Here is a 27,488-nt window from a genome sequence, read left to right as displayed (position 1 = left end):
ATAAGTGAAGAATCAACTATAATTCAATTTACTGGAGCAAGGGGAAAAAACTCCATTAGTCCCCTTTACATTTAGTGAATTCTTTTTCCTTTTCCCTGAGTCATCACCTACATGCTGTTGAGACCTTTTAGGTGTAACTAATGCCGTCTTGGTAGGTTTTATGAACTCCTTTCAAAATGACCAACGCAGTACTGATTCACCAGAGAATTCCAGCTCGGGAGGGTGCAGATTGGTATGGAAGGCTCTTCAGTCCCTCCCCTGGCCCACCTGTCTCGTGCTCGCTCACTCTCACTCAGGAGCGCGCGCGCGCGCGCGCACACACACACGCACACACTTGAAACTCTTTGAAGGAGCATGTGAAGTATGGGGAAAAGAGGTTTGAGGTCAAACAGTTCTAAATGTGAACTGAAATTTCAGTTAAATTCCAGTCTGTTTCATGACCACATCTTCTCTTGCAAGAACCCCGGAATTTACTAGATAATATTTCACTGTTATCTTGAAAAAGTCAATAAGTCAAGTCCATCATGTTTCAGATTTAATAGCTGCCTTATTAACCAAAATTGAGTATTAATAATAAAGTCAACGTATTTACTGCCCTTTTCAGTGGGATGGTTTTCATTATTCATTACTCAATTACTTTTGCAGTAAAAAGAAATGAGTTATGATTTGTTTTGGATGAGCATGTTATTAAATTAATGGCTTGTTTCAAATGTTTTAACCTGAATGTTGTAGTTGAAAAACATGAGTAAAACGTTGCACTTTACCTTATCCAAGATGGTCAACCTGTTCTAATCAAAACGTTGGAACTCCGGTTTTAATTACTCTACGATAATGTTGTATTGTTACATGATACCCGGAATATGAAATTTTTAAGAAGTTGTAGTGATCGAATTTTGCACCTCAAGTAATTAGGCAGTAACCCGTGAAAGATCTATTGTTACCAGTGGGTGAAAACTAGTTTGCTATTTAATGACCCACGCTGAAGTCAGGCTGAGCTAAGCTGAAAGAAGGCACTCGTTAACCACAGGAAGGATGAATTTGGAGAATTATAATTACCATATTAAATGGAATTTGGTGGTTTATTACAACCCCCTTTTGAAATGTAGCATTATAAAGAATCCCTGCCCTCAGCAAGGCAGGAAGGTTGATATCCTCCCCAGTTTATTTTATAATTACTCAATAAAATCTAGGCGAAATTAGTTGTTACCAGTAATTAATGACCAGTTTAATAAAAAAGAAGGGAGTCTAGCAGATGGTGATTATTTTTTTAATAGGGCCTGCTTGAAGGGATCATCCTGATAGTAAACTCTTAACGGTAATTTGTAGCTAAAAATGGCTGCCGGTTGGCATCTTATTGGTTACCGAGGCGAAGTCTAATCCTTGCTTAAGAGCTGGGGCTCATTTCTTCACCAGCTAAAATTCTCCACCTAAAGTAAACGGTGCTCTGGTTACTACTACAAATAAAACGGGTTCCATTAGCACACCAGAGGGGGAGATTCTAAAAGACAGAGGAGCCCAGTGCATGTCTTGGGAAATTTCGAGGCTCGTTTTCTACAGGAACGTTGAGCATGAGGTGGGGTCATGGTTCGACAGACGCAGAAGGCACTAAAAGAACCCCGTGTGAAAATAAAGCTAATATCGTCTAGTCTGTCTGGGGGACTGGGTAAGAATGGCGAGGTCAACGTTGGCCACACGCCCCTCTTCTCTTCGGTTGACCAGCAGGATTTTCCATGTTTTAGCAAGGGATGTGAGGGCTGCTTTCTGGCACTCCTGCCTGACCACGTGAGAGCCAGAAATGCAGTCTGGAAAGAAAAGGTACACAGAATTCCTACAGGAGAGACAACAGGAGTTGGGGTGCCGTGCACACACAGTTCTTACTCTCCCTCCAGGACCCCAGCCCAGCCATACACAGCCCTCTCCCCCCTGTTGCTGACATTCTCCCCACAGGCTGCTTTCAGATCATCTGTGCTCCCCTCAGGCTCCTCCTACCAGAGAGGGGACAGCCTCGGGGAGCAGGGACCCGGCTCCCTCCCCTCCGAGTCTCCCTCAGCCCAGTTACCTCCATAGGTGCTTGTGAAATGGATCCCGGCACGTGTAGTCCTGTGCTCAGTGGATGGGAATGTGGGGAGCAACCCCTTGCGTTTGTCCAGAACTTTCCCATTTGCGGGGATTTTCCGGAACATTCATTCAGTGCACGCGGTAGCTGCGTAACACTCCAGTTTGTTTCAGCCCCATTCCTGCCTCTGTGCTATGTCCCCGGCCTTGTGTTGCCTTATTTCTTCTGCCCTTACCATTCATTCTTTTTTATTGTACTTCATGTATCCTGGAAAGCCACCTTTCATTCTTCCAGAACTGGTGGAAATAAATGAGTAGGTAAAACTCCCATTTTACAGATAAGAAAACTGAGGCCCGGAGCAACTTAAAATTTTGATCACAGGCATATAATTAGCACGAAGTAGAGCTGGACACAGATCTTGCCTGCAGTAAGAGCGCTGACCACGCCCCCAGCATCCGCAGTGCCCCCCCCCCCCCCCAGGCTCTCTTCACAAGGGAAGTCTCCACCTGCTGTCTCTACTCTGCCTGTCCTTAGGAAAAAACACCTTCTTCTCACCCATCCTGCTTGCCCAAACAGTGGGGCCTCCTTCTCGTTTTTGGTTTTTTCTTTGCCTTAATAATGCATTGCAAGGGGCGCCTGGGTGGCGCAGTCGGTTGAGCCTCCGACTTCAGCCAGGTCACGATCTCGCGGTCCGGGAGTTTGAGCCCCGCATCAGGCTCTGGGCTGATGGCTCAGAGCCTGGAGCCTGTTTCCGATTCTGTGTCTCCCTCTCTCTCTGCCCCTCCCCCGTTCATGCTCTGTCTCTCTCTGTCCCAAAAATAAATAAACGTTGAAAAAAAAAATTAAAAAAAAAAAAATAATGCATTGCAATGTTGTGGTGGAAAATGTAACCTAAAGAGAGATCAGAAAAAGTCAATTTGGTTACTTAAAAACAAAAATCACATAAACTATTCTGTAATGACCTCCCTTTGGTCCCATTAGGCATGATGAAGCACATTCTCAGGAGGTGAGTTAACTCTTTCAAAGGCACTGGGGTTCCATTCAGTGAATTACCCACTAAATGGCTCCCAGGTATCCGGAAAGATATAATGCCTCCCTGCAAATTCCTCATGTTCTCCCAGGGAGTGATGCCAGCACAGAGAAAATGTGGTTAATTGCACAAATGGGCCAAGAGCCGGCTGTATGTAAATTCAGCACCATGACTGCAAATACTATCTGCTACAGTCAGGAGTGAGGAGGGGAGACGGGGAGTTTAATGTTGGCATCCTCCAGTCTTCCCCCCCCCCCCACACCGTATTAATAGGCAGAGCTGGCCTTCTGTTTGCACACTTCACGCATTGTAACTCCCAGAATTCCTCTCTCCAGATTCTGCATTGTGCATTGTAGGGCCACTTGCACTGAGTAGTCACCAAAGCCCTGTTGTAAATTATATAGGCAAAAAGTTGGAGAGGTTTTAATGGGCTTTTCAGAACTCGAAATTTCAAGGTTTTTGTTTTAACTCTAACCTAAATGTGAGCAGGCTCATTTATCACCTTGCTAATGCCTTTCTCACTATCCCCCTGCCCTGCCCCCACTCTGCGTCACCCAGCTCTATTCCCCGGGGTGGGTGAGAAACCCCCTTTTGAAGTCTCTGGGAGTTCCAGTCTCTACTATTCTGTAGGATGAAAAATATGGAGTAAACTGGCCCAAGATTTTTCTCATCCTCTCCAAGGGAAAACAGAGTTTGTCTCGGCTCAGATCTCACCAAACTAACATTCCTCACCGCAAAGGCTTCCTGAGCCGTCTTTTCAAGCCCTATAAGGAAGAGGATTAGGCTTTTTCCTCTGAGTGACTTTGGTTAGGCAGTAAGAAATACAGGATCAGATAACTTCATGAAGAATCCCCCAGGCAACTGAAAGGAGGGGAGGGAGGCAAAAATCATCGTAAAAGTACCCTTCACAGCAGGGACCTGCGTCAGAGTTCTTATTTCAGCAGGTTTTGGGGATCTCCCGATTTAAGGAGGTTCGTGTACGTTTTGCAATTGCATTTGAACCACTTCCTGCACATTGCGTCAAAGCCACGTGAGGCAGTGTCCTGCCCTCATGTTTCACTGCACATAGTGTTCCCCGCTCTGAGCTGGAAGGTATAAATACCATGCCTTTCAAAGAGAGGACATTTTTGCACAGAACAATAGAACGAATAAGCCAATGTGTCTTTTCATTATCTTCAGCCTTAATATATTTGTCCCCCATCTAAAAATGTAAGAGGAGGGGCGCCTGGGTGGCGCAGTCGGTTAAGCGTCCGACTTCAGCCAGGTCACGATCTCGCGGTCCGGGAGTTCGAGCCCCGCGTCGGGCTCTGGGCTGATGGCTCGGAGCCTGTTTCCGATTCTGTGTCTCCCTCTCTCTCTGCCCCTCCCCCTTCATGCTCTGTCTCTCTCTGTCCCAAAAATAAATTAAAAAACAAAACAAACAAAAAAAAACGTTAAAAATGTAAGAGGAGAAATTAATTATTAAGCCTGAAAAAAGTGTAAGAATTCTTTCCCTCAGTAACTCTGGGAGCTCCTCTTCCCCCTACTCTCTAAAATTGTGGGCATTTCCCCCCGTACTCTCTTCTCGACCCTGGTCCCTCTTCTCCCTTACACGCTCTCCTGCTTTCCTTCTCTGGAAGGAAATGGATGACTCCTGATGTCAGTTGCTGAGCTATTTGCTTACACCCCTTGGGTGTCCCGCCACCATTTCATATTCGGAACCCTATCCTCTATAGCAACACTGCCCAGTAAAACTGTCTTTGATGATGAGAATGTGCTCTTTCTCTGCTACCCAATATGGTAGCCCGCTAATCACATGTAGCTATTTAAATTTAAATCAGTCAAAATCAAATAAAATTGGAAATAACAGTTGCTCAATTTCACTAACCACATTTCAAGTGTTCAGTAGCCCCGTTTGACTGTTGGCTGTTGGATTGGACATCATATCGTTAACATTTTTGTTTATATCTTTCCTATAGCATTTTATTAGCTGTGGGTCCTTGGCAAACTACCTAATGTCTCTGAGGCTCAACTTTATCATCTGTAAAATGGGACCGATATGGGTGCCTGACCAGCTCAGTCAGTAGAGCATGTGACTCTTGGTCTTGGTGTTGTGAGTTCAAGCCCCACGTTGGGCATAGAGGTTACTTAAAGAAAGAAGGAAAGAGAGAGAGAGAGAGAGTGAAAGAAAGAAAGAAAGAAAGGGAGAAAGAAAGAAAGAAAGAAAGAGGAAGAGGACTGATAATAACCCCTGATAAGTTTGTAATGAGGATTCTAGAATAACTAGATGCTATTACAAGGCATCTAGCATAGTATACACTGAAAAGGCTTTTATTTTGAATCATAGATACTTCTCTCCTTTCCCCTCTCTAATATTAATTTGCAAACATCCATCTGGAGCTTAGAGAATGTGAACACTCACCAGAGCCATTTTAAGGATGGGTCGGTTTACACGTTGTAGGGAACACCTTAAAAAAAAAAAAAAGTATAGGTTTAAGCTGCAGGCCTTGGTTATTTGGAAAAGTTCTGAGCGATTCTGTGATTCTGTGAAGAAGAGTTAATACAAGAGTCCTCTGCAGGAACTAACAAGATTCTCCTAGGTTGCTTGGAATTATTTTGATTAGCTTTGTTTTCCAGGGCATTGCGACAGGGGAAAAATCCCCGTGAGGCTAGTATCAGTGGGAGGGTGGAGAGGTGTCTCCTTAGTGAAAATGCCCATTTCTTCAGTAGACACCGTGCGGGAGCAGCTTGGTTATTTGGAGGAACCCGGTGAAGAGGCTCCCTGGGCATCAGAAATGGCCTGGGTGTTGGGTGCAAGGGGCGTCCAGGGCCTTCAGGGCCTCAACAGGAAGCCCTCTGGCTTGGACCAGCCTTGCACACTCAACAAGTTTAAGAAAGGGGTTTGCATGGTTTATATCCTGGCTGCAATCCATTAAAGCTTTAATTACACTAATTAGGGATTTGGGATAATCAGGTTGGCCTGCTTGAAATGGGGCCTGTAGTCTTTGTAAGAAAAGGTTTGGGAAATAAACCAGCAGGATAAACAGGATTGTGGGGGCACGAGTAGGTATTTCTGGGAACCGTCCGGTCGATGCTAAGGATTAGTGCATGCTTTTGGCATGCAAATGAAGGCCGTTCATTGTAAATCAGCAGAAGGGCTGGGGGCCCCCCTCCAAGAAACACTTCATTAGCAGTTAAATACAGTGACATTCTTGAAAATTTTAAACACACACACAAACACACCTGAATTTTTTCCCCCAGAATAACCTGTAAATTCCCCATTTGGGGTGGAACTTGCGGAGGAAAGGTGCCTAGGGGATCTTGTAAAATACAAATTCATTTCAAAGCAATACTGAATAGTAGTTTTGTATTATTCTCTCTGCCCCCCCACACACACACAATTTAAGGGACACTAGAAATACCATTATGATAGTCAAAGCGTCACACTGACACTATATGATGGGGTCCCCATAGCTGAAAGAGTTGGGAACCATTGGCTCAGAGCTTCCAAATGAGTAAACCTCCATTATGTCATTCAGTAGTATGTACTGTGTATAATATAACCACACTCTAACTTTGCAAGCAAAATGGCTTGGGGGGGGGTGCGGGGGTGAGAGAGAGAGAGAGAGAGAGAGAGACTCTGCAATTGTGCTGTGCTAACCATTTCATTCGATTTTTAAATCTTCAGTAGGTATTTCCCAGGGACTATGTTGAAAATTTTCTTTTTTTCCCTTTTTTTCCCCTTCTCTCTTTTCTTCCATTTTTTTGTCCCTATGTATTTCTCAAGAGATTATGTGAGCACAGAATGGTATAGAGAAGAATGATCAATAATCATTGGTCTGAAAAGGGAGTAGGCGGGAGAAAGCTTAAACAAGAAGGCAAGATAGTATTAATGAGTGCTTTTGAAATGATCTCTAATAAAAAGTATAAATTCCCACTATCGTCAGTCGACCCATCTTCTCTTCCCCCAGTGTTTACATACAGCTTACAGTTTACCGAGTATCTTTAGCATCCACGAACTCATTGATTGGATTTGATTAAGCAGGAAGATGTGGGAGTTCCTGTCTTTGATTTTTTAAAAAATAATTCAGTCCCCTGATGTGAGTGTTTTTCTGAAGAACCAAATACGTAAACACATTTATCAGATGCCAGCCTCCTGGAAAACAGGGAAGATCAAATACTAGTCCAGAAGCAGCTTAACTGAGCTCTTGCCACAAAAAGAAAAAAACCACTTTGGAGAAAAAAAAAAAATCAGTCCCCGAGGCCCACAAAACTTGAGGTCTGTAAGCTTGTGACACCCACAGGTGAGTACTTTGTAAAGGACAGCCCATGTGTAGAAGTGACTTTGCCTCCCAAATTATTTCACTGCCTAAATGGATTAATGCTTTTTTTAAAATTTTTTTTAAACGTTTATTTATTTTTGAGACAGAGAGAGACAGAGCATGAATGGGGGAGGGGCAGAAAGAGAGGGAGACACAGAATTGGAAGCAGGCTCCAGGCTCTGAGCTGTCAGCCCAGAGCCCGAAGCGGGGCTCGAACTCACGGAGTGCGAGATCGTGACCTGAGCTGAAGTCGGACGCTTAACCGACTGAGCCACCCAGGCGCCCCGGATTAATGCTTTTAAGTAAAGTTGCTGTTGACTCCACCGTTTCTAAACAATGCTAATCTACTGACTGCTGCTCTGTGTATAAGTGAGTGACAAATATACAAAAATAAATTTCAGTGAGCAGTTGGCCTTATGATTATATTCACGAATATATGCAGTTATCTGACTGTATGCTTAACATGCGTGCCTTACTTTGGAGACAGCTCTTGTCTTGCACGTGGCTTTCTCTCTCAGATAATTTTTTTTAGGTTTTATTTATTGAAGTAATCTCTACACCCAATGTGGGACTCAGACTTATCACCCCAAGATCAGGAGTCACATGCAGCCAGCCAGGCACCCCTCTCTTAGATATGTCTGTCGCTTGCCGTCTTTGCTCCCTGATTCCCTGAGACAGGAGACAGGGTGGTCCAAATGAATTAGGATATGCCTAGGCTGGGCTATTAGTGGAAATAGTGTTATGGAACCTGGTCTGGATCACCCGGTGCAAGAACCAAGCGGCACTCAGAGATCTCGGAAGGCAGGAGTTTTATTTCATACGCTGGGCTCAGAGGAGATCACTCTCCGAAGGCCTGAGTCCGGAGCCTAAGCAGAAGGAACAATTTATAGTCTGTTACTTCCACATTCCCCATTAGTAGTAATTTCTTGTGCACGGCAAGCTGGGTAGGAAGAAGAACCCAGAAGGTGAGTCTTGGGGCGGGGACTGGAATTTCCCTATCAGTCCTGTCGGCCATCTTATAGCAGATTTTTCCCTATCAATATCCGTGTATATAAGGGAAAATGTAGAAGTCAGATATGGCACAGACCTTCATTTTATGCATTCCCTTCATCGGTGGCGAGTGACCACGTCAGGCCTGGTAATGAAGACGTTTCTAAGGTGGAATGCAAAAACAGCACAAGGAAGAGGGCTCTGATCAATTAGCGGTGCCTCTCATGGGCAGAGTTGGTTATAAATGGCACCAGTGGCCTGGTACGTGCCATTCCTGGCATAAACAAATCCTGCCCATTTGAGATCTCCTCTGACATTGAGAGTCTTCTCATATCTCCCCTTTCTCAGTCCACCATCCTTTGGTGCTGGAGTCCCTTGTTCTCAGCTGAACGTTGACTGTCACCTGCTTAGAAAAGCTCACCCAAGCGGAAGGTCATGGCAGCATCAGAGAAGTACTTCTCCTTAGAAACGGAGACTTTTGGGGCGCCTGGGTGGCTCACTCGGTTCAGCGTCCGACTTCGGCTCAGGCCATGATCTCATGGTTCGTGGGTTCGAGCCCCGCGTCTGGGGCTGTGCTGACAGCTCAGAGCCTGGAGCCTGCTTCGGATTCTGTGTCTCCTCTCTCTCCGCCCCTCCCCCCTCGCTTGCTCTGTTTCTCTCTGTCTCAAAAATAAATACGAACATTTTTAAAAAATTTTAAGAAAGAAAAAAAGAAATGGAGACTTTTGATCCCAGACTTAACGTATCTATCGAAGCCCATCTGTGGACTGCATAGCTCCCCCCTGCAAAATGTCCTCTGATGCAGGGATTATCCAGTCAAAGGAGTGTTACATTTAGAAACAGTTTCTCATAATTTCTGGGTGACAGTCCAGCGCTTAGGGCCAACACCCAAGGACAAACCAAGACTCTGAGTGGCCTCTTGAGTATTATGTTTTCCATGCATATATCTAATGAGATCTCGACAGTAGTCCCCATAGGGTATGTGTTAGGGTTACCTCTGTTGTATAAATCACGATCCCCAGACTAGAGAAGGTAAGTACTTTGCTCCAGTTCGAATACCTAGTAAATCAGATTAGGAGTTTGCCTCCAGAGACTAGACTTTCAACCACTAGGCCGTGTTCACAACTGTTCGTGATACTAGAACTATGACTCCAGAGACCCTAAATCCAGTTTTGTTCTTTAGGTTTGAAACTTCTCCCTGCTCACGGAGAGAATTATGTATCCTCTCATTAGCCGTTGACGTGGAAACCTCAAATAACTCATTTCATTTACTACCAGAAACAAAACAAAACCCTCCAAAGCTATTGGTAGTTTTGTGCCACCAAAGCTCATAAAATGCAGCTTCTTCGTTTGGCTCATTGGTTTTGACACAGATGTGAAATTAGCAACGAAAACCGTGTGTAAGAAACAGCCATAGTTCTTCCCAGCTCGGCGAACGTAAAAGAGAAATGGAAGGGTGAGAGAAATGCTGCCAGGCGAGGCATATTCCAGTTGGCCTCCAAACCAAAGATTTGTGGATGTCGCTTTCAGAAGTGGTTTTTATTCTTGGCCTTGGCGATGAAAAAGACCATGGTTTACTCTATTCAGGCTAAAGTAAATCAAAACTAATTGCTTCACTGATAATTTATGCTGACCTGTGGCTTAAAATAGTGGTCGCTGGAACCAAGAACCAGAGCTTTCGTTAAGATAGATGGACTTTATTACTCCTTCCTTGTGAGAAAATACCCAATATTTATCGGGAAGGTACAGAGTAATGGTACGCAGGAATGGGATTTTGTGCGTTAGGCCCGTTATTCACCTTCAGTACATGAATTTCATTTGAGTGCTAAGATTCCAGAAGAGATTATTGGCGACAAGTGAGAAAAAAAAAAAAAAGTAACTCCTAAGTGCTATTCACAGAACAGCTGCTAGCCTTTGAATGATGCTGTTCATGAGGATGTTTCTAGTCTTCAACATGCCAAGGGGGAGCGGGGCCAGGGAGCAGGGAGCCTCCAACACCCCCACGGCCCCTCTGTGTGCCCTGACAAAGGAGGACACCCGCTCTTCTCGCCTTTCTCCCAGCCCTTGGAGAAACTGCTGGGTTTGGGTCTCTTCTCTTTGGCGTCTTTCATTTTGCTCAGCAGATTGCATATGATTCCCCCCAAATGTAAGAGTTTCATTTTGTCCACATTCCTTGAAGTGGAATTTTTAGCAATGGCAGTGACAGAAGATAAAATTGGATGTTGTTATTAACTTGCATCTAGAGAATAATTATGAATAATATAGACAATACATTCTAGTGTACAGATGATATGATTAGAAAATAATGATAAAACTCAATATATATTGTCCGCACGTCGAAAGTTTTTAGGCACATTTTTTCCCGTGTGCTATTGTTATCATAATCTCAGAATAAAAAAAACAGTCTTTCTAGGGACACCTGGGTGGCTCCGTCAGTTAAGTATCCGACTTCAGCTCAGGTCATGGTCTCGTGTTCGTGAGTTCGAGCCCCGCATAGGCTCTGTGCTGACAGCTCAGAGCCTGGAGCTTGCTTCGGATTCTGTGTCTCCTTCTCTCTCTGGACCCTCCCCTGCTTGTGCTCTGTCTCTCTCAGAATTAAATAAACATTAAAAAAAAATTCTCAAGAAAGGATGATTTTATTTGAAGATTATGTCCTCCCTCTACTTTATGTTAAAATGACCTTTTTTTTTTCAACAAGAGGCCGAAGACGGTAGATGGTAGTTAGATAAGGCACACCACTTGGCAATATAGAAATTGGCAGACCAGTGTTAGTTATTGAATATTTTTTAAAGGCTTATCATATCCGGGCTAGATGCCATAGAGAAGTAAATTAACTGTAGCTGCCTTTAAAAATACATACATACAGGGGCGCCTGGGTGGCTCAGTCGGTTGAGCGACCGACTTTGGCTCAGGTCATGATCTCACGGTTTGTGAGTTCGAGCCCCGCGACGGGCTCTGTGCTGACGGCTCAGAGCCCGGAGCTTGCTTCACATTCTGTGTCTCCGTCTCTCTCTCTGACCCTCCCCCACTCATGCTCTGTCTCTCTCTGTCTCAGAAATAAGTAAACATTAAAAAAAACATTGTTTTAAATAGATACATACATAAAAATAAATAAAATATGATGTCAAGAGAACAGATTTTTTTAATGTATTTATTTTTGAGTAAGTAATGTCTACACCCAATAGGGGGTTCAAACTCATGATGCCGAGATCAGGAGTCCCATGCTTTTCCCAATGAGCCAGGCAGGTATCGCAGGAGTAGATTTTTTTTTTTTTAATCACCTCTTTTTTATTTTTTGCCTTACTCCCCTCTCTCTTTTCCTCTCACTGTCCCACAAAATAAAGTGAAAGTTTACAAGAAAAATGAGCTACAAGATCTGATAGGAAATTGGCTTGCCTTCAATGTTAATTTATCTCGTGCAGATTAGACCAGAGCTCCTCAAAGTCCGGGAATTATATCCTGTGTGTGTCAGATATAAAGTAAAAGGAAAAATAGAGAGAAAAGTCTTACTTAATGCAATAAATCTGTCAGCTTGGTTTGGTCCCCAAGAACAAAATCTGATTCATTGGCTATGTACTTCACAAAGTACTCCCACCCCCATGTGAATATCAGATGAAAATCACACACAAGAAAAGCCTCACAAGTTAAGTGCTAACCTGATCTGACCTGATGGTATGGGTTTTTTCCTGGTGCTGCTTTTAGTTTTATTATTTAGTACTACATTTTTAATAGCAGCATGTTAAAAGAGGCTCAGAATTCTGGTGACATTGCAGAAATTTTAATGAAGCTTCAAAATCCACCCCATCGGCTTCAGATGATGAAGTCAAAAGTGGCTCTGGGATGAGAAGTGAAACGCTTACTAATTCAAAACATTATTAGAAACTTTCTGAAATTAGCATTACTTGGGAGTCTAAATTCAGTCGACTTCTGTCTCCTGAAAGGAACCACATTTATTTAAGTTCTCAGTGATCACCAGAGAAGACCCCTCTGTTCGTAAAGGGGCCAAGTGGACAAGGGATTACTCCACTTGTTGCTTCCAGGTTATGTTTCACTGGCCAGCTGTGTCGAGCAAGTACTCCTTCAGCCGCACTGCGGCTTTAAGTTGCTGCGAAAATGTGAAGACCTGCCTCGTGAATTTATTAGCAGATGTGTATTCCGAAAGCCATTGTTACTTGGAGACCTAGAGCGGCCGCCAGATCTTCTGACATGTGGGCCACACATGATCGCAGGCTGAAATGTACCCATTATTCCCATGGTCATTTCCCACGGCCTTCCTTACTGGCTCTCTGTCCGTCTTTGTCCTGGAGCGCATGTAGCAGTCAGTAGTCAGAGGAAAGAAAAGTCATGTACAAGTTGGATTCTCCCCTGGAAAGATGGATTGGGTCCTCGTCAGGTCAGAAATCCCATTGTCTGCAGCCAGATTTGGGAGTGCTTGGGATCTCGTGGTCTATCTGCCAGCTCCCAGCAGCTTTCTTCAAAGGCTTTCTGGGTTTCAGAAATTTGTTTTCACTGAAAAATGGCCATGCCCAAGGGGCCATTGAAACAGCAGAACAAAGCTTGGGACTTCCAATGAGGTAGCTGGATGTGGTGCCTTGTACAGAGGCTGTGGTTGTGGATCAGTACAACTTTATGGATCTCCCAAGGCGAGGGCAGGCTTGAGCTCCATAGGAAGATGTCTTTCTGGGGCACCTGGTGACTCAGTTAAGCGTCTGATTCTTGGTTTTGGCTCAAGTTATGCTCTCATGGTTGGTGAGTTCGAGCCTCACGCCGGGCTCCATGCTGTCAGTGCAGAGCCTCTCTCTCTCTCTCTCTCTCTCTCTCTCTCTCTCTCTGGCCCTCCCTGCTTATACTCTCTCTCTCTCTCTCAAAATAAATTAATAAACTTTGAAAAAAGAGAGAGAGAGACGTCTTTGTGTCGGCTCTGTGGATGGTCTGTTGCTTGCCCGGCTGGAAAGGCCTTCTGCAGTTCATTTCTTCTTAAGAAATCAAGGCAGAAAAGTAAAGAGGAAGCGTATGGGTTTACAGATAGCTCCCTTCCCCCCCCCCCCCAAAGCCTGTTGTCCCTCAGGAGAAGGACTTTCTGTTTGTATTCCAGCCACGGTAACTACCTTCTCAAATATACCTGTGATTGCAACACTACTGTGATAAACATGTGCACCGTCCGTAAGCATAAGCGTGGCTCTTTGGTTTCAGAAGGAGCAGAATTAACGATGGCACTACTTATCCTTTTATTCAGTAATTCGGCCCAGAAGTGACCAGTTGCCGGCATAAGTGGCAGAGAGGAAAGGTTTATGAATTAGAATTTCCAGAACAAATCGTGTTCATATCCACTATGTGCCAGGAACCTGAAATGTAGCAAGGTCAAGGTGCCAAGCCCTGTCACAAGTGCGTCAGGTGTATGAACTCACTTTGTCTTCACAACGCTGTAAAATAGGCCTTGTTATTAGATGTCACTATTCACAGATGAGAGAACTTGGAGCACAGAGAGGTAACTTGCCCAGGGTCACACAGCAGGAGAGCATAGGGCAGAGATTAGAATCTCAATGGTCTACCTCCAAAGCCCACCACCCTCTTAACTGCCACACTAATATTTTCAAAGTTGGGGGCCATGACCCGTTTGTGGGTCGAGAAATCAGTGTTGTGGTCATGACCAGGAGATTTTGTTAAAATGAAATAGAATAGAAAAATATCAGGGTATCTTACACAGAGTAAGGGTTGTTTCATGACATTTTTGTTTCAGACGGATTACATAAAAATTCTTTGTGTGTCCAGATATGTTTTGTAGTGTTTCTAATTTCAGAAAGGTAATACAGAGCAAGTACTGCATATTACATAACACTCCCTGAAAAGTCCGAGGCAGCGCTTGTAAATCAAATACATTAACATTCGCATAGGGAGGCGTATGAATATTCACACTAAATACCATCAATAGTGTGGTAGCTTTTAAGCAGTTCGATTCAGGGTTTGTCTCCCAATTAATTTCGCTGCCAAACTTGTAAAAACAAATTTCCCAGTTTTCAGAGCTTTGCATATTTCAAAATTGCCAATTGCAGGCCTAATTATACGTATGTGTACGGGCTCCCAATAGGAGATCTGTCTCGTATCGGGCTGTGGTAAAAACGTTTGGAAAACACTGCACAGTGCTATTGCTAAAATCATTGACTGTTGGAGCTGGGAAGGAACTTAGGGGTGATATATTACATATATCCATAACACCAGAATGCTTCAATTTTAACAAGTAGACAAACCCAGGGCCAGAGCGGAGAGCATTGGGACTTCCGGAGGCCACCGGCTTCTTCGCCCCAGCACAAGCCTCCTGACGCACGACTCAGGCCTCTGGACCACACGCCCTCTCCAGAGTCTTATAATAACAGCCAAACCACACCACGCATCTCGTAGTTTGGATTCTTTTCAAGTTTTTCCGAGAGAGCCTCCAGTTTCGAGTGGTCATTTCCATCCCTGGGTTCTCCAGAGCCGGGGAAAGCCATGTGGTTTTTTTCCCCAGCAGGACACTTAGGCTCAGGTGTTTGGCCCTAGAGTGGGTGGCAGTGGGGTTTCTGTCCAGGTTCCAGTGAAATCTGTAAATTTCCTGAGTTTGTGGTTGAAACTGGTCTCCCTGGACTAGCAGTTTGACATTTTCCCCCTGTGGTGTTATATTCATGTTTCCACATTTAACATGTCAGACTGAATGAACATTGTGGTCGAAGGGTTTAAAAGATTTATAATGGAGTCTTGAAAATTTACTTAAGGAATATGTACTTCCCCAAGCAATAACAAATATTACTACAAATGACCATATTAAATTAAAGTAACTTAGGCATTTCTGATTTGTAGGACAGTTAAAATTAATCTTACGGCAGTTTCGGTTTCAAAATGAAAACACGGCTCTGGCTGACCACAGATTTCCAGGCTGTTAGTCAACAGTGAATGAACTCTCAGGTGACCGTGTTTTTTCTTTGAGAAATATTCCGTTTTCTCTATGTGTAGAAAGACAATACTTGGAGGAAAATACCCTCAAAAATCAACCATACTTGTATACGGAAACTTCAGAAGTTCTGGTAAGAAGCTGAGTGGCGAACCTATAGACTGTCATTTTATTATTACTCTTTAAACTGCGCATGTGGATTATGTGCACCCATTTGTGTATGTGTATATTCCACAATTTGAAAAAAATGTCACAAATCCATACAAATGTTTACATAAGTGTATTTTAACGAGATGTATTCTTATCATTTTTGAGAGGAAAGGAAGCCTTTCTTATGTATATTCCTCATCCCTTCTGTGATTGGCTCCATTAGTGAGTAGGCAAGGAGCCTAGTTCAAATGCTCTTTTCTACACTAAAAAGAAAATAAATAATTACAAGGTATTCTGATAAGTTTATTTTTTCTTTATTTATTTTGAGAGAGAGACAGAGCACCAGCAGGGGAGGAGCAGAGAGGGGGAGACACAGAATCTGAAGCAGGCTCCAGGCTCCGAGCTGTCAGCACAGAGCCCGACACGGGGCTCGAACTCACGAACCATGAGATCATGACCTGAGCCGAAGTCGGATGTCCAGCCGACTGAGCCACCCAGGCGCCCCCTGATAAGTTTTTTTTTTTTTAAGTTTATGTATTTATTTTGAGAGAGCGGGGGAGAGAGAGAATCCCAAGCAGGCTACGCACTGTCAGCGCAGAGCCCAATGGGGGGCTCAAACTTACAAATCGTGAGATCATGACCTGAGGCGAAATCACGAGTTGGATGCTTAACTGACTGAGCCACCCAGGTGCCCCTCTGACAGATTTTTAATAACTGACTTTTAGAGAGGAAAAAATCCCTGATTGGTAATATTTGCCAATTTCCATGGTGTAAATACTCCCAGTATGGACAGTTTCAAGCTACCAACATGATGTCATTGAACAGAGTTGGGAAGAGGTGTATGGGAGCACCATTATCATTAGATGGAAATTATACCAGACAGGATATTAATGTAAATGACCCCAATGACATAGATAATAGTAAAATGGAATAAGAACTGATAGGCTTTGTGTATTACCTTTTAAAAATATACTTGTTTAATTATAAGCTCATATAATTTAATTTTTAATAATGGGTATGTTTCACAGCTGGCTCACAAGAATCCCTGAACGTTTAATGATCAGCTCTCACGAGCTGATGAGCTGTATGAGCCCACAATAGCACACAACTTCTACAAGATTAGAACAGTTCCCGTTGCAAAGCAGAAAGAGTTCAAGGAGGTGGACACGGCCAGCTTCCCCACATCACAGCTTGGTGAGGTTACAAATCCGGGGCCCCCAGGAGCCAAGGAGCCCCACACAGCAGAACGTGGCTGACATGGAGGGGTGAAGCCTTCTATTCTCCCAGCCACCTCACTTCCAACATGGAACCCCCCAGAGGGATTCCCTCTGCATTTCCCCAAGCCCCAAGCTCTGGTTCCATAAGCCCTTGCAACTTTGAAGACCGAGGCTCTGAAGCAAACACCAGAAAGCTCAGGGTTCTTTGATATGCCCATAGCAGCCTGGCAGAGTTAGGAGCATTTGATTCAGCGCTGAGGCTGAATTTCTCTGCTGCCAGCTCTCTGCCCCTCGCCAGCAAAGTGACCTTAAACAGGCCGCGACACCTCCGTTCCCAGGTAATGTGAAAAATGAGGGGGTTAGACTAGGCGATCTGTCTTTTCTAGGTTTCTTCCAGCTCGAAGACCCCCATGTTGGCAGCTATTACTGAAGGCTTCAGAAAAGGTGAAAAACCCAACACGTCAAAACCCATTGAGAAAAACTCACCAGACCACAGGGCGGTATGACTTCCCAAGTTGGAATTCCCTGTCAGCAATGGGAATACAGGGGGACATTTCTAAGACGGACCACAGAAAGGTCTGGGCTGTGATCCTTCAAGGACGCTTGTCAGAGTGTAGCTGCCTTCAAAGGTGGGGAGTGGATTTGTCTGGCTTTCTGGTCAAAGCCAATGAGTCTTTAGCCCCTGACTGTATTCACGGCCTTCCTCTGCCGTATCAGGTTCTTTATGAACTCGTCTCCCTGAGTGACTCCTTGCCGTTGGGAATCTGCCCATCTTTTGACAAGCGGCCATCTTGGTGGAACGTTGCTTTAACACTTTAGGGTTTCGTAAGTCTCAAAAAATAGGTGATGTCGTGGTTGATAAGAGAGAGGAGCAGTGCAATATTGCCAGTGAGAAACTGGTGAGTCGTAACCAATGCTCCCAAGGCGTTTGTACACCCGTGTGCGCCGTCACCGGGAATAAACCCTGCAGCTGTGTATCTTAATATGGCAGGGTTGCCAGGATTTATGAGTAGAGCTGCAAGCAAGTTCACAACCACCAATCCAAGGAGGGAGGGAGAAGAAGGTTGGCAGAAGTGCTTTACGGGTTTCATGTTTAATGCTTTTAACGTGATGTCTCGTTCTCACTTCCAGAAAGCACTTAGCAGGTATAAGCCGAAAATAGATTGCTGTCCATAGCTGACCAAACTCACGTGGGGGTGAAGGTGGGGGGGGGGGGTATGTGTGCACCTTGTTGTGGTTTTTTATGGTTGTTGTTTCGTGCCTGAGCTGTAGGAGAATATTGTACAATAAAAAGCATGAGCTATTGATACTATTTAACTGGGGTGAGGGAAGACGCCGAGAAGCCCGTCGCCTCCCTCCCTTCCTCTCTCCCTCCTCTCTCCCTCCCTCTTTTGACAAGAGTTTCCATCTCACACCGTATGTGCACTCCCTGGGCTGATTCCCCATCAGCCCAGCCACAGCCTGTTCTATACGTCAGGCACAAACACAAAAAGCTCAGACCTACGAACGTGCAACGCATCCGCAAGAAACTTGGGAGTTAGGTCAGATAGACCGAATGTGTAGCTAAAACCGTATCACAGTAGCTTCTGTGTTTTGAGCCACTTCCTGTATGACAGGCACTCCTAAAGTCAGCGCTATCCTGTCCGCTAGTGGGTGATTTTCTCCCATGGTGAACGCTCAGACTCTCAAGACGACCGGAAGCCAGAGTGGGCGCTGGGTCTCTTCAGAGGAGCAGCGGGCAGGGCCACAGCTTGCCAGCAGGACAGCGTCGGGCCTTCTGTGGAGTCCTCGCTGGCACACAGTGGTCTGTACAGAGGCAGGGAGTCAGGATGCCCCCGCGGGCAAGGGTGGGGGCTGCCCTGGCAGAAGAGGACCCAAAAGTCCCATAACCCTCCACGGGCATACTCCTCAGTTCCCCGCCGGAGTGGTCTAGATGCAAGATCACCGCACGCAGGAAGCCCGAGCTGTGGCTTCCTGTCACGAATGAATAAATGGTTTCTCACTCCTCCCAGTTGAGAAGCAATTTACCAGGCGGGGGTCAGTGTGATCACAGGGAGTGCTTGTCTACTAGCATAGTTGGCCTACCATCTGAGCTAACCAAAGATCAGAGTCTCCTGCAGAAAAGGAAGAGATGTGTCTTAACCCTCTGCCGATGGTCCCTAGTCCCATTTTATGGAGAATAAAGCTGAGGTTTAGAGAGGTTTATCAACCTCGCCTCAAGTAACACATGCAGGGGCGCCTGGGTGGCTCCGTCAGTTAAGCGGCCGACTTCGGCTCAGGTCATGATCTCACGGTTCGTGAGTTCGAGCCCCGCGCCGGGCTCTGTGCTGACAGCTCGGAGCCTGGAGCCTGCTCCCGATTCTGCATCTCCCTCTCTCTCTGCCCCTCCCCTGTTCATGCTCTGTCTCTGTCTCAAAAATAAATAAAACCTTAAAAAAAAAAAAAAAAGAAAGTAACACATGCAGCCTGGCTCCAAGTCCCATCCTCTTCACTAAGGTGCAAGATGTACATTTTACCTTCTACTCCATAGAGTCTCTCCATAGAGTCTACTTCAAAAAGTCTCTTTTCTTTTTACCATTTAAAAAACTGACCTGAAATCCCTACATGGAGAACAATTGGTCTTTCTAGAGGGAGCAGCATGTCCGTCCCGTGGTTGTGCCCGCTCCCGGGCATACTGTGAACCCCCATTCGAGAAGCTTGGTGCTGTGCCACTTGGTAATTCTACTTAGAATAATAGAGGAAAGCACTTGTTCTTTTTCCTTGTTTTGAGTTGTTGCCATATTTTGAGAGTCCGTATTTTGACTAGAGGTTTCTGAGGGGGGTGGGGAAGCAGTTTTAAGAACAAGAGAGCCAACTTTGGCACCTGAAAGTAAATGAGTACGGATACCAGGCACAAACAATTCTGTTTTGCATTGTCCTTCATTTCTTTTTAAACCATTGCCATCTGGTAGCGCAAAACCAAAGAGCTCAAGGCAAAGCATCTAGCTTTATTACCGTTCAGATCGTCATAAATATCTGGTTTAGTATAGATCTTTATTGTATTGCAGCGGCCGTTCAAGAAATGAGCCATGCATGTTCCAAGTACAAAAGTAGACATTGTAAGACGTTGTAACAATACTGTAATATTGTTTCATTGAGTGTTTAAAGCTTTTTAACCAGGCATGGGGACTATCTGTTGACTTCCAAAACTCCCTAGTGTAATGAAGGCAGATACTAAGAAATTTTGTAGACAGAATGTGAAATGTGTTGGGTAATTAACACTGTGTTTAAGTGCAATGGAATTAATTAATGATGAATTGTATTAAAATGGAACGTAATGATGGGGGTGGGGTACAGGGAGGACTTGAGAGGCCTGGTTAGGTCCTCTTGGCCAAGGCAGTGGGCATAGGTGCCTATTTTATTGCCTAAAAGCTTTGATGTGTTCTATGCACTAGGATTTCTGCCACAATTTTATTTTATTTTATTATTTTTTTAATTTTTTAACGTTTATTTATTTTTGAGACAGAGAGAGACAGAGCATGAACGAGGGAGGGTCAGAAAGAGGGAGACACAGAATCTGAAACAGGCTCCAGGCTCTGAGCTGTCAGCACAGAGCCCGACGCGGGGCTCGAACTCACGGTCTGCGAGATCATGACCTGAGCTGAAGTCGGCCACTTAACCGACTGAGCCACCCAGGCGCCCCTCTGCCACAATTTTTAAAAATGCAGTTGACAAAGCCCCACCTGCGGGTAATACAAAAAAAAAGTTTGCTGGCACCTGGCTGGCTCAGTCAGTAGAGTATGCAACTCTTAATCTCAGGGTCATGAGTTCAAGACCCACATTGGGCATGGAGCCTATACTTAAAAAAAAATGTATAAAGAGTATGCAACTCTTGGGGCGCCTGGGTGGCGCAGTCGGTTAAGCGTCCAACTTCAGCCAGGTCACCATCTCCCGGTCCGGGAGTTCAAGCCCCGCGTCAGGCTCTGGGCTGACGGCTCAGAGCCTGGAGCCTGTTTCCGATTCTGTGTCTCCCTCTCTCTCTGCCCCTCCCCTGTTCATGCTCTGTCTCTCTCTGTCCCAAAAATAAATAAACGTTGAAAAAAAAATTAAAAAAAAAAAGAGTATGCAACTCTTAATCTCAGGGTCATGAGTTCAAGACCCACATTGGGCATGGAGCCTATACTTAAAAAAAAAAATGTATAATCCAAAAAATAGTTTGCTCTTTAAGCGACAGATACCATTTCGTAGATTGTTTTGAATCTCGTATAACATGAATTTATGAAATGTTATACAGTGAGAAAAGAACGAAGTTTGAATATTACTAACGTAAGAGAGGGGTTGAAGGGATAACTTTGACGTTTGCAAAGTGAAATGATCAGGAAAAGTCACCTTTCCCTTTATGAGTAATAAAACCACAATAGAAACAGATCTTCAGCTGTGATCTTCCTCCTCATACTGCTCTCTTCCCTTCTTTGTGAATCTGCTTTGGGCAGATTTACTCACTCTGTTGACTGAGATTGACTTGGTGGTGTGCTGGCAGCGATCTGTGGGGACGGGTGTCCTTTCAGCTAACGGTTAGGGAGACAAGACCTTCCGTCTGCCAAGACAATTTTCAAACCCCAAATAACAGTATGAGGAACTGGAGTAAGACCAAAAAAAAAAAAAAAAGAATCCATTTTCAGGGGGTCATAGATGGGAGGTGGCAGTGAAGTGCCCTGAACAGTAAATTCTACCAATCTACAGATGAAGGAAGCCCTTTCCCCCTGGGAAGGTTGGGGAACTGTGAGAATGGGTGGGCTTTCTATGAGTTGAAAGACAAGAGAGGACCTTCCAAGAGAGAGGAAGTCTTGTCACCAAAGGCACCGCCCTGAGTACAGACATAGTCTGTGTGTACACGTTTCCCACAAGGAGGGTTTGCCTCAGGAAGAAACGGGCCCCCCCCCCCCCCCCCCGTGAGGAACCTGAAGACGCTGAGCTAGAGATCATTCCGTCGTGGAGGAGAAGGGAATCTGTCGTGAGTCTCTGAGATTCGAGACCCGTGAACGAGCCCCTTTCCCAGGGTGGGGCATCTGTCCAACTCCGGGTAACCGTCCTCATTCCTCACGCTCCATAAATGGTCCTGGCTGCTCACCCTCCATTGTCGCTTCAGATTCATGACAGATGCTGCCCGCCGAGAGCAGGAGTCCCTGAAGAAGAAGATTCAGCCGAAGCTCTCGCTGACCTTGTCCAGCTCGGTGTCTCGAGGGAATGTGTCCACTCCACCACGCCACAGCAGTGGAAGCCTTACCCCTCCTGTGACGCCGCCCATCACCCCCTCCTCTTCGTTCCGCAGCAGCACCCCAACGGGTGAGTGGCTTGGCCCTGCCATCTTGGGGGCGGGGTTGGAGTTACTGGGGAAGAGCATGTGGAGTGTGTGTGTGCGCATTGAGGTCTGATGTGCTGGGGGACAGGAGGGGGCTGGGGACAGATGATGATTCAGAGCCACCCCCGTCTTTGACCCTTTACTGGTCTCTGTAGAGTTTGTTGATTTAGTCGTCTGTTTATCGCTGAAGAAATATTTATGAATTACTGGGAGTATGTAGGTGATAATGGTTCTATAGATATGTTTTCAAGCCTTTACCATTTGCGACGTATGAGGTGACACAGTGTCTTGGATTGGCTTCGGTCGGGTGGAAGAGTAAATGAGACAAGATGGCCATACGTTGATAACTGTTGGCATCGGCTGATGACTACCCAGGGGTTCGTTATACGATTCTCCCTATGCTTGCTTATGTTAAACATTTTCCATAATAAATGTAAAAAAACAAAACCAATCAGAGTGCCTTCTACCTGCCAGACACTGAGCTATAAGTAGCGAGCCAAAGGAGACCTCATCCGCGTCCTGAAGGCAGTTGGGCCCTAGTGGGAGATGTGGGTGTCGTACGCGGTGAGGAAGCACACTCTTGTCTTCCCCTCCCAAATGTAGAAGCAACTGGAAAAGTAGAACAGGCGCCCAAGGAGAGATCAAAATCCACTTCATTAGTGAATAAAGCTAAATCGCAGGATGGAATTTGGACCCGTGACCACCGGGCTTCTGAGTGTGTCTTCCCTGACTTTAACTTCTTTCCCAGACTGCCCTTCTGCCTGGAGGCGGGGCAGACCAGGGGGCGTCCTGGGATCGCCCTGCGATATATTTCCCTCCTCCTTCTCCACAGTGGGAGTTTAGGCAGGCGTTAAATAAATGGAACATTGTAACCATGACAAGTGCTGTATAGAACTCAGTGATAGGAGGGCACCCAGACAGAAATGGAGAAAACGCTTCCCCTGAAAGATAAATAGGACTCAAGTGGAACGTCCAGCCAGGGAACAACCTTCTACAGAAGTTCTATGAGGAGGAGCCTGGCAGGTCCCAGGTACTGAAATAGGCCCGCTGACCAGTGTGGGATGAGGCCGGGGCTTTGGACAGGAGCCAGGGCACCATGGGTTGATCCTAAGAGCAAAGAGAAGCCACCTGGAATCACACCGTCATCTCTGTAGCATCACCCCCTTGACTGTGGGTAAAAATGTTTATTTTCTCTCACAGTTTGTGGATTTCTCTTTCGGCCGTCTCCCAGCAAGGGAGGGGACTACAGTGCTATTTCTCAAAGTGTGTTTCAGAATCTTGACTTGCACGAAATAGTAGCGGGAAGAAAGGCATTTCCTAACAAGATGGGGGAAGCTGATGGGTTAAACCAAAGCAGACTGATTTCTTTAATGTGGGGCTTTAATATATATTGTTCTTCTCCAAGGGAAAGATTTAGTAAGTTTCCCAAACTTAGTTGACTCTGGTCATGGGACCTCCTTTGTAAGGGCAGTTTTGGGGGGCTCATGGCTAACAGATACCCTGTGTCCTGTCAGGATTAAGCATTTCGAAGTTAGGGCATTTGAGGCGGACCCATCAGAGTTCCCACCGGTACGTCTCCCTTTACAGATCACTAATAATACCCATTATATAGGTATGTGTGTGTTAAATGTGAGAGCCTACGTATACACCCGGCATCCAATAAATGTTCATCTCTGTGGTCTGGAGTTTTCAACTCGTTGCTTCAGGAACAGAGTCAGGGTCACTCATATGTGTTGGGTACTTGCCCATTTCTTTAATAAGCCACCCTATTTCCCTTCTTTAGATAAGCCACCATATTTTATTCTGTGAAGATTTACTTGCCAGGATCTTTGTGTAAATCTAAGAAATGCTATGAGAGCGTAGTGTAATTCTGCGATCCTCTTTTTTTGGGTGTTTCTATGAATATTTATTCATTTATAACATGAATTATGGGGGCAGTTTTATACCGGAGAGTGTTTTATACCTGACTTCATGTGGACTGATTCGTGGCCAACAGCAGATAACCATGACTGCCCCAATTAGTAACCAGTGCCGTAGGACCCCATGAAAATAGGCAGTTTAAAAGTGAGAGTTTATTATTGTTCGTGTAAGAATGTTTGGAAGAAATGGAATCATTTCCTTTCCTTCAGACATAAAGAAATCTTTCTGACAGCTTGCCTATTTTAACAATTTCCACTGAGAGAATTAATTTATGTCGTGGTAAAGATGTGTCGTGTTCAGTCTGTCACAATCACTGGTAACTTATTTGCTGCTTGAAGAACATTCCGTGTAAACATCAAAAATTAGGGGAAATGGTTGCTTAAACCCCTACCCTGTACAGTTTTGAATGTGTACATTTTTCAACGTTTGAAATGTTATTTTACCTGTAGTTAGAGAGATCAGCTTGTATTGCCTGACTAATGTGGTTTCGTTCACTTTCATGGCCAAGTTATAAATAATATTCCAAGTTTCTGCCTCCTAAATTCACTCTTCCAAGTTCCATATACATTCAAGGTGTATTCCAGGTCCAGGAGTAATAATCCCCTTGTAGAAAAATCTCACTTATAAAATATTCTTTTAACTATACCGTCTTGACTGAATTAGAGCTGAGCTTCATCCTACAGTTTCAAGTATTTCTCCAGTGCTCTTGGACCTAATATTTATTTTGCAGTTTCTAAATCCTAGGAAAATTTTCTTTCCTCATCTTTTTCATTTTCTCTCTGTTTTGTTTTCTTTAAATATAGATGCATATTATGAAAAAGAAAGTATTCAGTTAAGGAAAGGTTAGAATGGTTTAAATCACGGGTGTAGCAAACTTTTTCTGTAAAGGACCAGATAGTAAATATTTCCTGCTTTGTAGGCCACGAGGTCTCTGTTTCAGTTACTCAGTTCTGCCATTGAGCTAGAGAACTCCATAAATGAATGGACATGGTGTGTTCCTTTAAAACCGAACGTTTCTGTAAAACCTTCTTTATTAAAAAAAACAGATTTGGCCCACGGGTCATAGTTTGCCAATCTCTGGTTTAAATCATAAAGATATATAATTTAAAGATCAACTTAATTAAATTCCCTGCAAATAAAGTGTCAACAGAATTCATACTGTCATAGAAGAACATCTAGAGTATGATCACTAAGGGGGAAAGGCAACTATCATTTATAGAGTGCTGACTGTATTATATGCTTACTATATACTTCATGCATGAGGTTGTTTTTTTACTGTTTATTTCTGAGAGAGACAGAGCACGAGTGGGGGAGGGGCAGAGAGAGAGGGAGCCATCAGCACAGAGCCCGATGCGGGCTTAAACCCACGAACAGTGAAATCATGACCTGAGCCGAAGTCAGATGCTTAACCGACTGAGCCACTCAGGCGGCCCTATGAATGAGGTTTTTAATCCCAACACCACCTCTATTGAGACAACATTATCATTCCCATATACAGATTAAACACATAACCTTATCATAAGGTTAACTTCGCAAAGCCCCATGTCTGTCTATTCAAAAACAAGGTGGTCTTTCCAGTGTACTAGCACTTTCCATATTAAGACCTTTTAGAGAACTCTTATTAGACCTTCAGCCATCTAGCTGCCCCAGTTACCAACCTGACAGCTCCAAAACCAAAATACAACAGAGTGTTAAGATAACTATAATTATGGCTCACCTTCATCCACAGAACTTCCACTGTACCATTCAAACAACGTGTCACAACTGGAGAACTGGCCAGTTTAGTTCAGCCAGGGTTTTCTTGAAGGATGAGTTGGAGCTGATTCCAGAGAGCCAATTGTTCCATGTTCAGGGGGCAAACCAGTTGGTAGAAGGATGATCTTGAAATTGGCCATGGTGGGAGTATTTACACCGATCAAATCGGCAAATGCTACCTATCAAGACCCTCCCACCCCACCCACCACCTGTTTACGTGTTATACCAATGGTTTATCCTTTCAGTAGTTATCAGGTTAATCATACTTCGTGTCGGAGGGATCATGGTCCTAATTGTGTCCGTGAAAAAACCTAAAGCAAACATCAGTCACCAATAAATAATGGCCGTTTCAAACAATGGACTGCTCGGCAGTCATTCACACCAGTGTTGTGGGGGACTGTGGAATGACAAGGAAAGGTTTTCACATTATTGGATTACAAAACCATATGTGCATGGTCCCAATTTTATTTTTTTACTCCAAAAAAAACTTAACTGTGGTTACCTTAAAATGACAGGAAAATGGGTGGTATTTTCTTCTTTCTTTCTTTTATTTTTCCCTATTTACTAAGTTGAGTCCGTTTTACTTTTATAACTAAAACAACTATTCAGTGCATATAACCGGAAGATCTGGACAGAATTACTGATGGCTCCTTCCCCCCCTAAAAAAGAGTTTAGTGAATTTTCTTTTCTTCAAATTAATTTAACTATCTTTTCTGGGAGGAGGGAGATCATCCCGTAGGAAAGGCCTGGGTTAGCTTTTGCAGATTGTATTGGTTATCAGTGTCTATAGATTCGTTAAGAAAGTAATTTCTCCCCTCCCCAGCACCCCCATATTTACCCACTGAATCTCCTTTTTTTTAAATTGAAATTGTTTTTTTTTTTTAATGTGTATTTATTTTTGAGAGAGAGAGAGACAGATCATGAGCAGGTAAGGGGCAGAGAGAGAGGGAGACACAGAATCTGAAGCAGACTCCAGGCTCTGAGCTGTCAGCACAGAACCCGACGTGGGGCTTGAACTCATGAACCGTGAGATCATGACCAATTGAGCCACCCAGGCACCCCTCCCACTGAATCTCTTAAAACAGTGATTCTCCATCAGGCTGAAATCAAAATCACTTGGAAGATTTTTATTTATTATTATTATTATTATTATTATTTTAATCTTAAATAAACTCTACACTACACATGGGGCTCAAACTCACTACCCCAAGATCAAGGGTCACATTATTCTACCCACTGAGCCAGCGAAGTGCCCCAACCTCAAGGATTTTTAAACCACTTTTTGCCTGGGCTTCATCCCTGAAACTCTGATTCAGTTGGTGGGTGCAGCTCGGACACTGGGCATTTTTAAAAGCTCTCCCAAACTAGATAATTCTAACCTATAGCCCAAGTTGGGAAACTACTTTTTTTTTTTTAACTTGTTTTATTTTTTATTTTTTAAAATTTACATCCAAATTAGTTAGCATATAGTGCAACAATGATTTCAGGAGTAGATTCCTTAGTGCCCCTTACCCATTTAGCCCATCCCCCCTCCCACAACGCCTCCAGCAACCCTCTGTCTGTTCTCCATATTTAAGAGTCTCTTATGTTTTGTCCCCCTCCCTGTTTTTATATTATTTTTGTTTCCCTTCCCTTATGTTCATTTGTGTTGTCTCTTAAAGTCCTCATATGAGTGAAGTCATATGATTTTTGTCTTTCTCTGACTGACTCATTTCACTTAGCATAATACCCTCCAGTTCCATCCACGTAGTTGCAAATGGCAAGATTTCATTCTTTGTGATTGCTGAGTAATACTCCACTGTA

At 44.3% G+C, this 27,488-nt stretch overlaps 1 protein-coding gene across 1 annotated transcript in view; it reads left to right on the top strand.

The window, feature by feature from the left end:
- The window catches only part of JAZF1 (JAZF zinc finger 1), a 350,047-nt gene that overhangs the window by 278,224 nt on the left and 44,335 nt on the right, over positions 1-27,488 (top strand). The window contains exon 3 of the mRNA XM_047831423.1: positions 21,798-21,994. Within this exon, the coding sequence (XP_047687379.1) occupies positions 21,798-21,994 (197 nt within the window). The remainder of the gene's footprint in view (positions 1-21,797; positions 21,995-27,488) is intronic.

The sequence above is a fragment of the Prionailurus viverrinus genome, chromosome A2 (assembly GCF_022837055.1).
Source record: "Prionailurus viverrinus isolate Anna chromosome A2, UM_Priviv_1.0, whole genome shotgun sequence".
NCBI lineage: Eukaryota > Metazoa > Chordata > Mammalia > Carnivora > Felidae > Prionailurus > Prionailurus viverrinus.
This window is presented reverse-complemented; position numbering and strand designations above follow the sequence as displayed.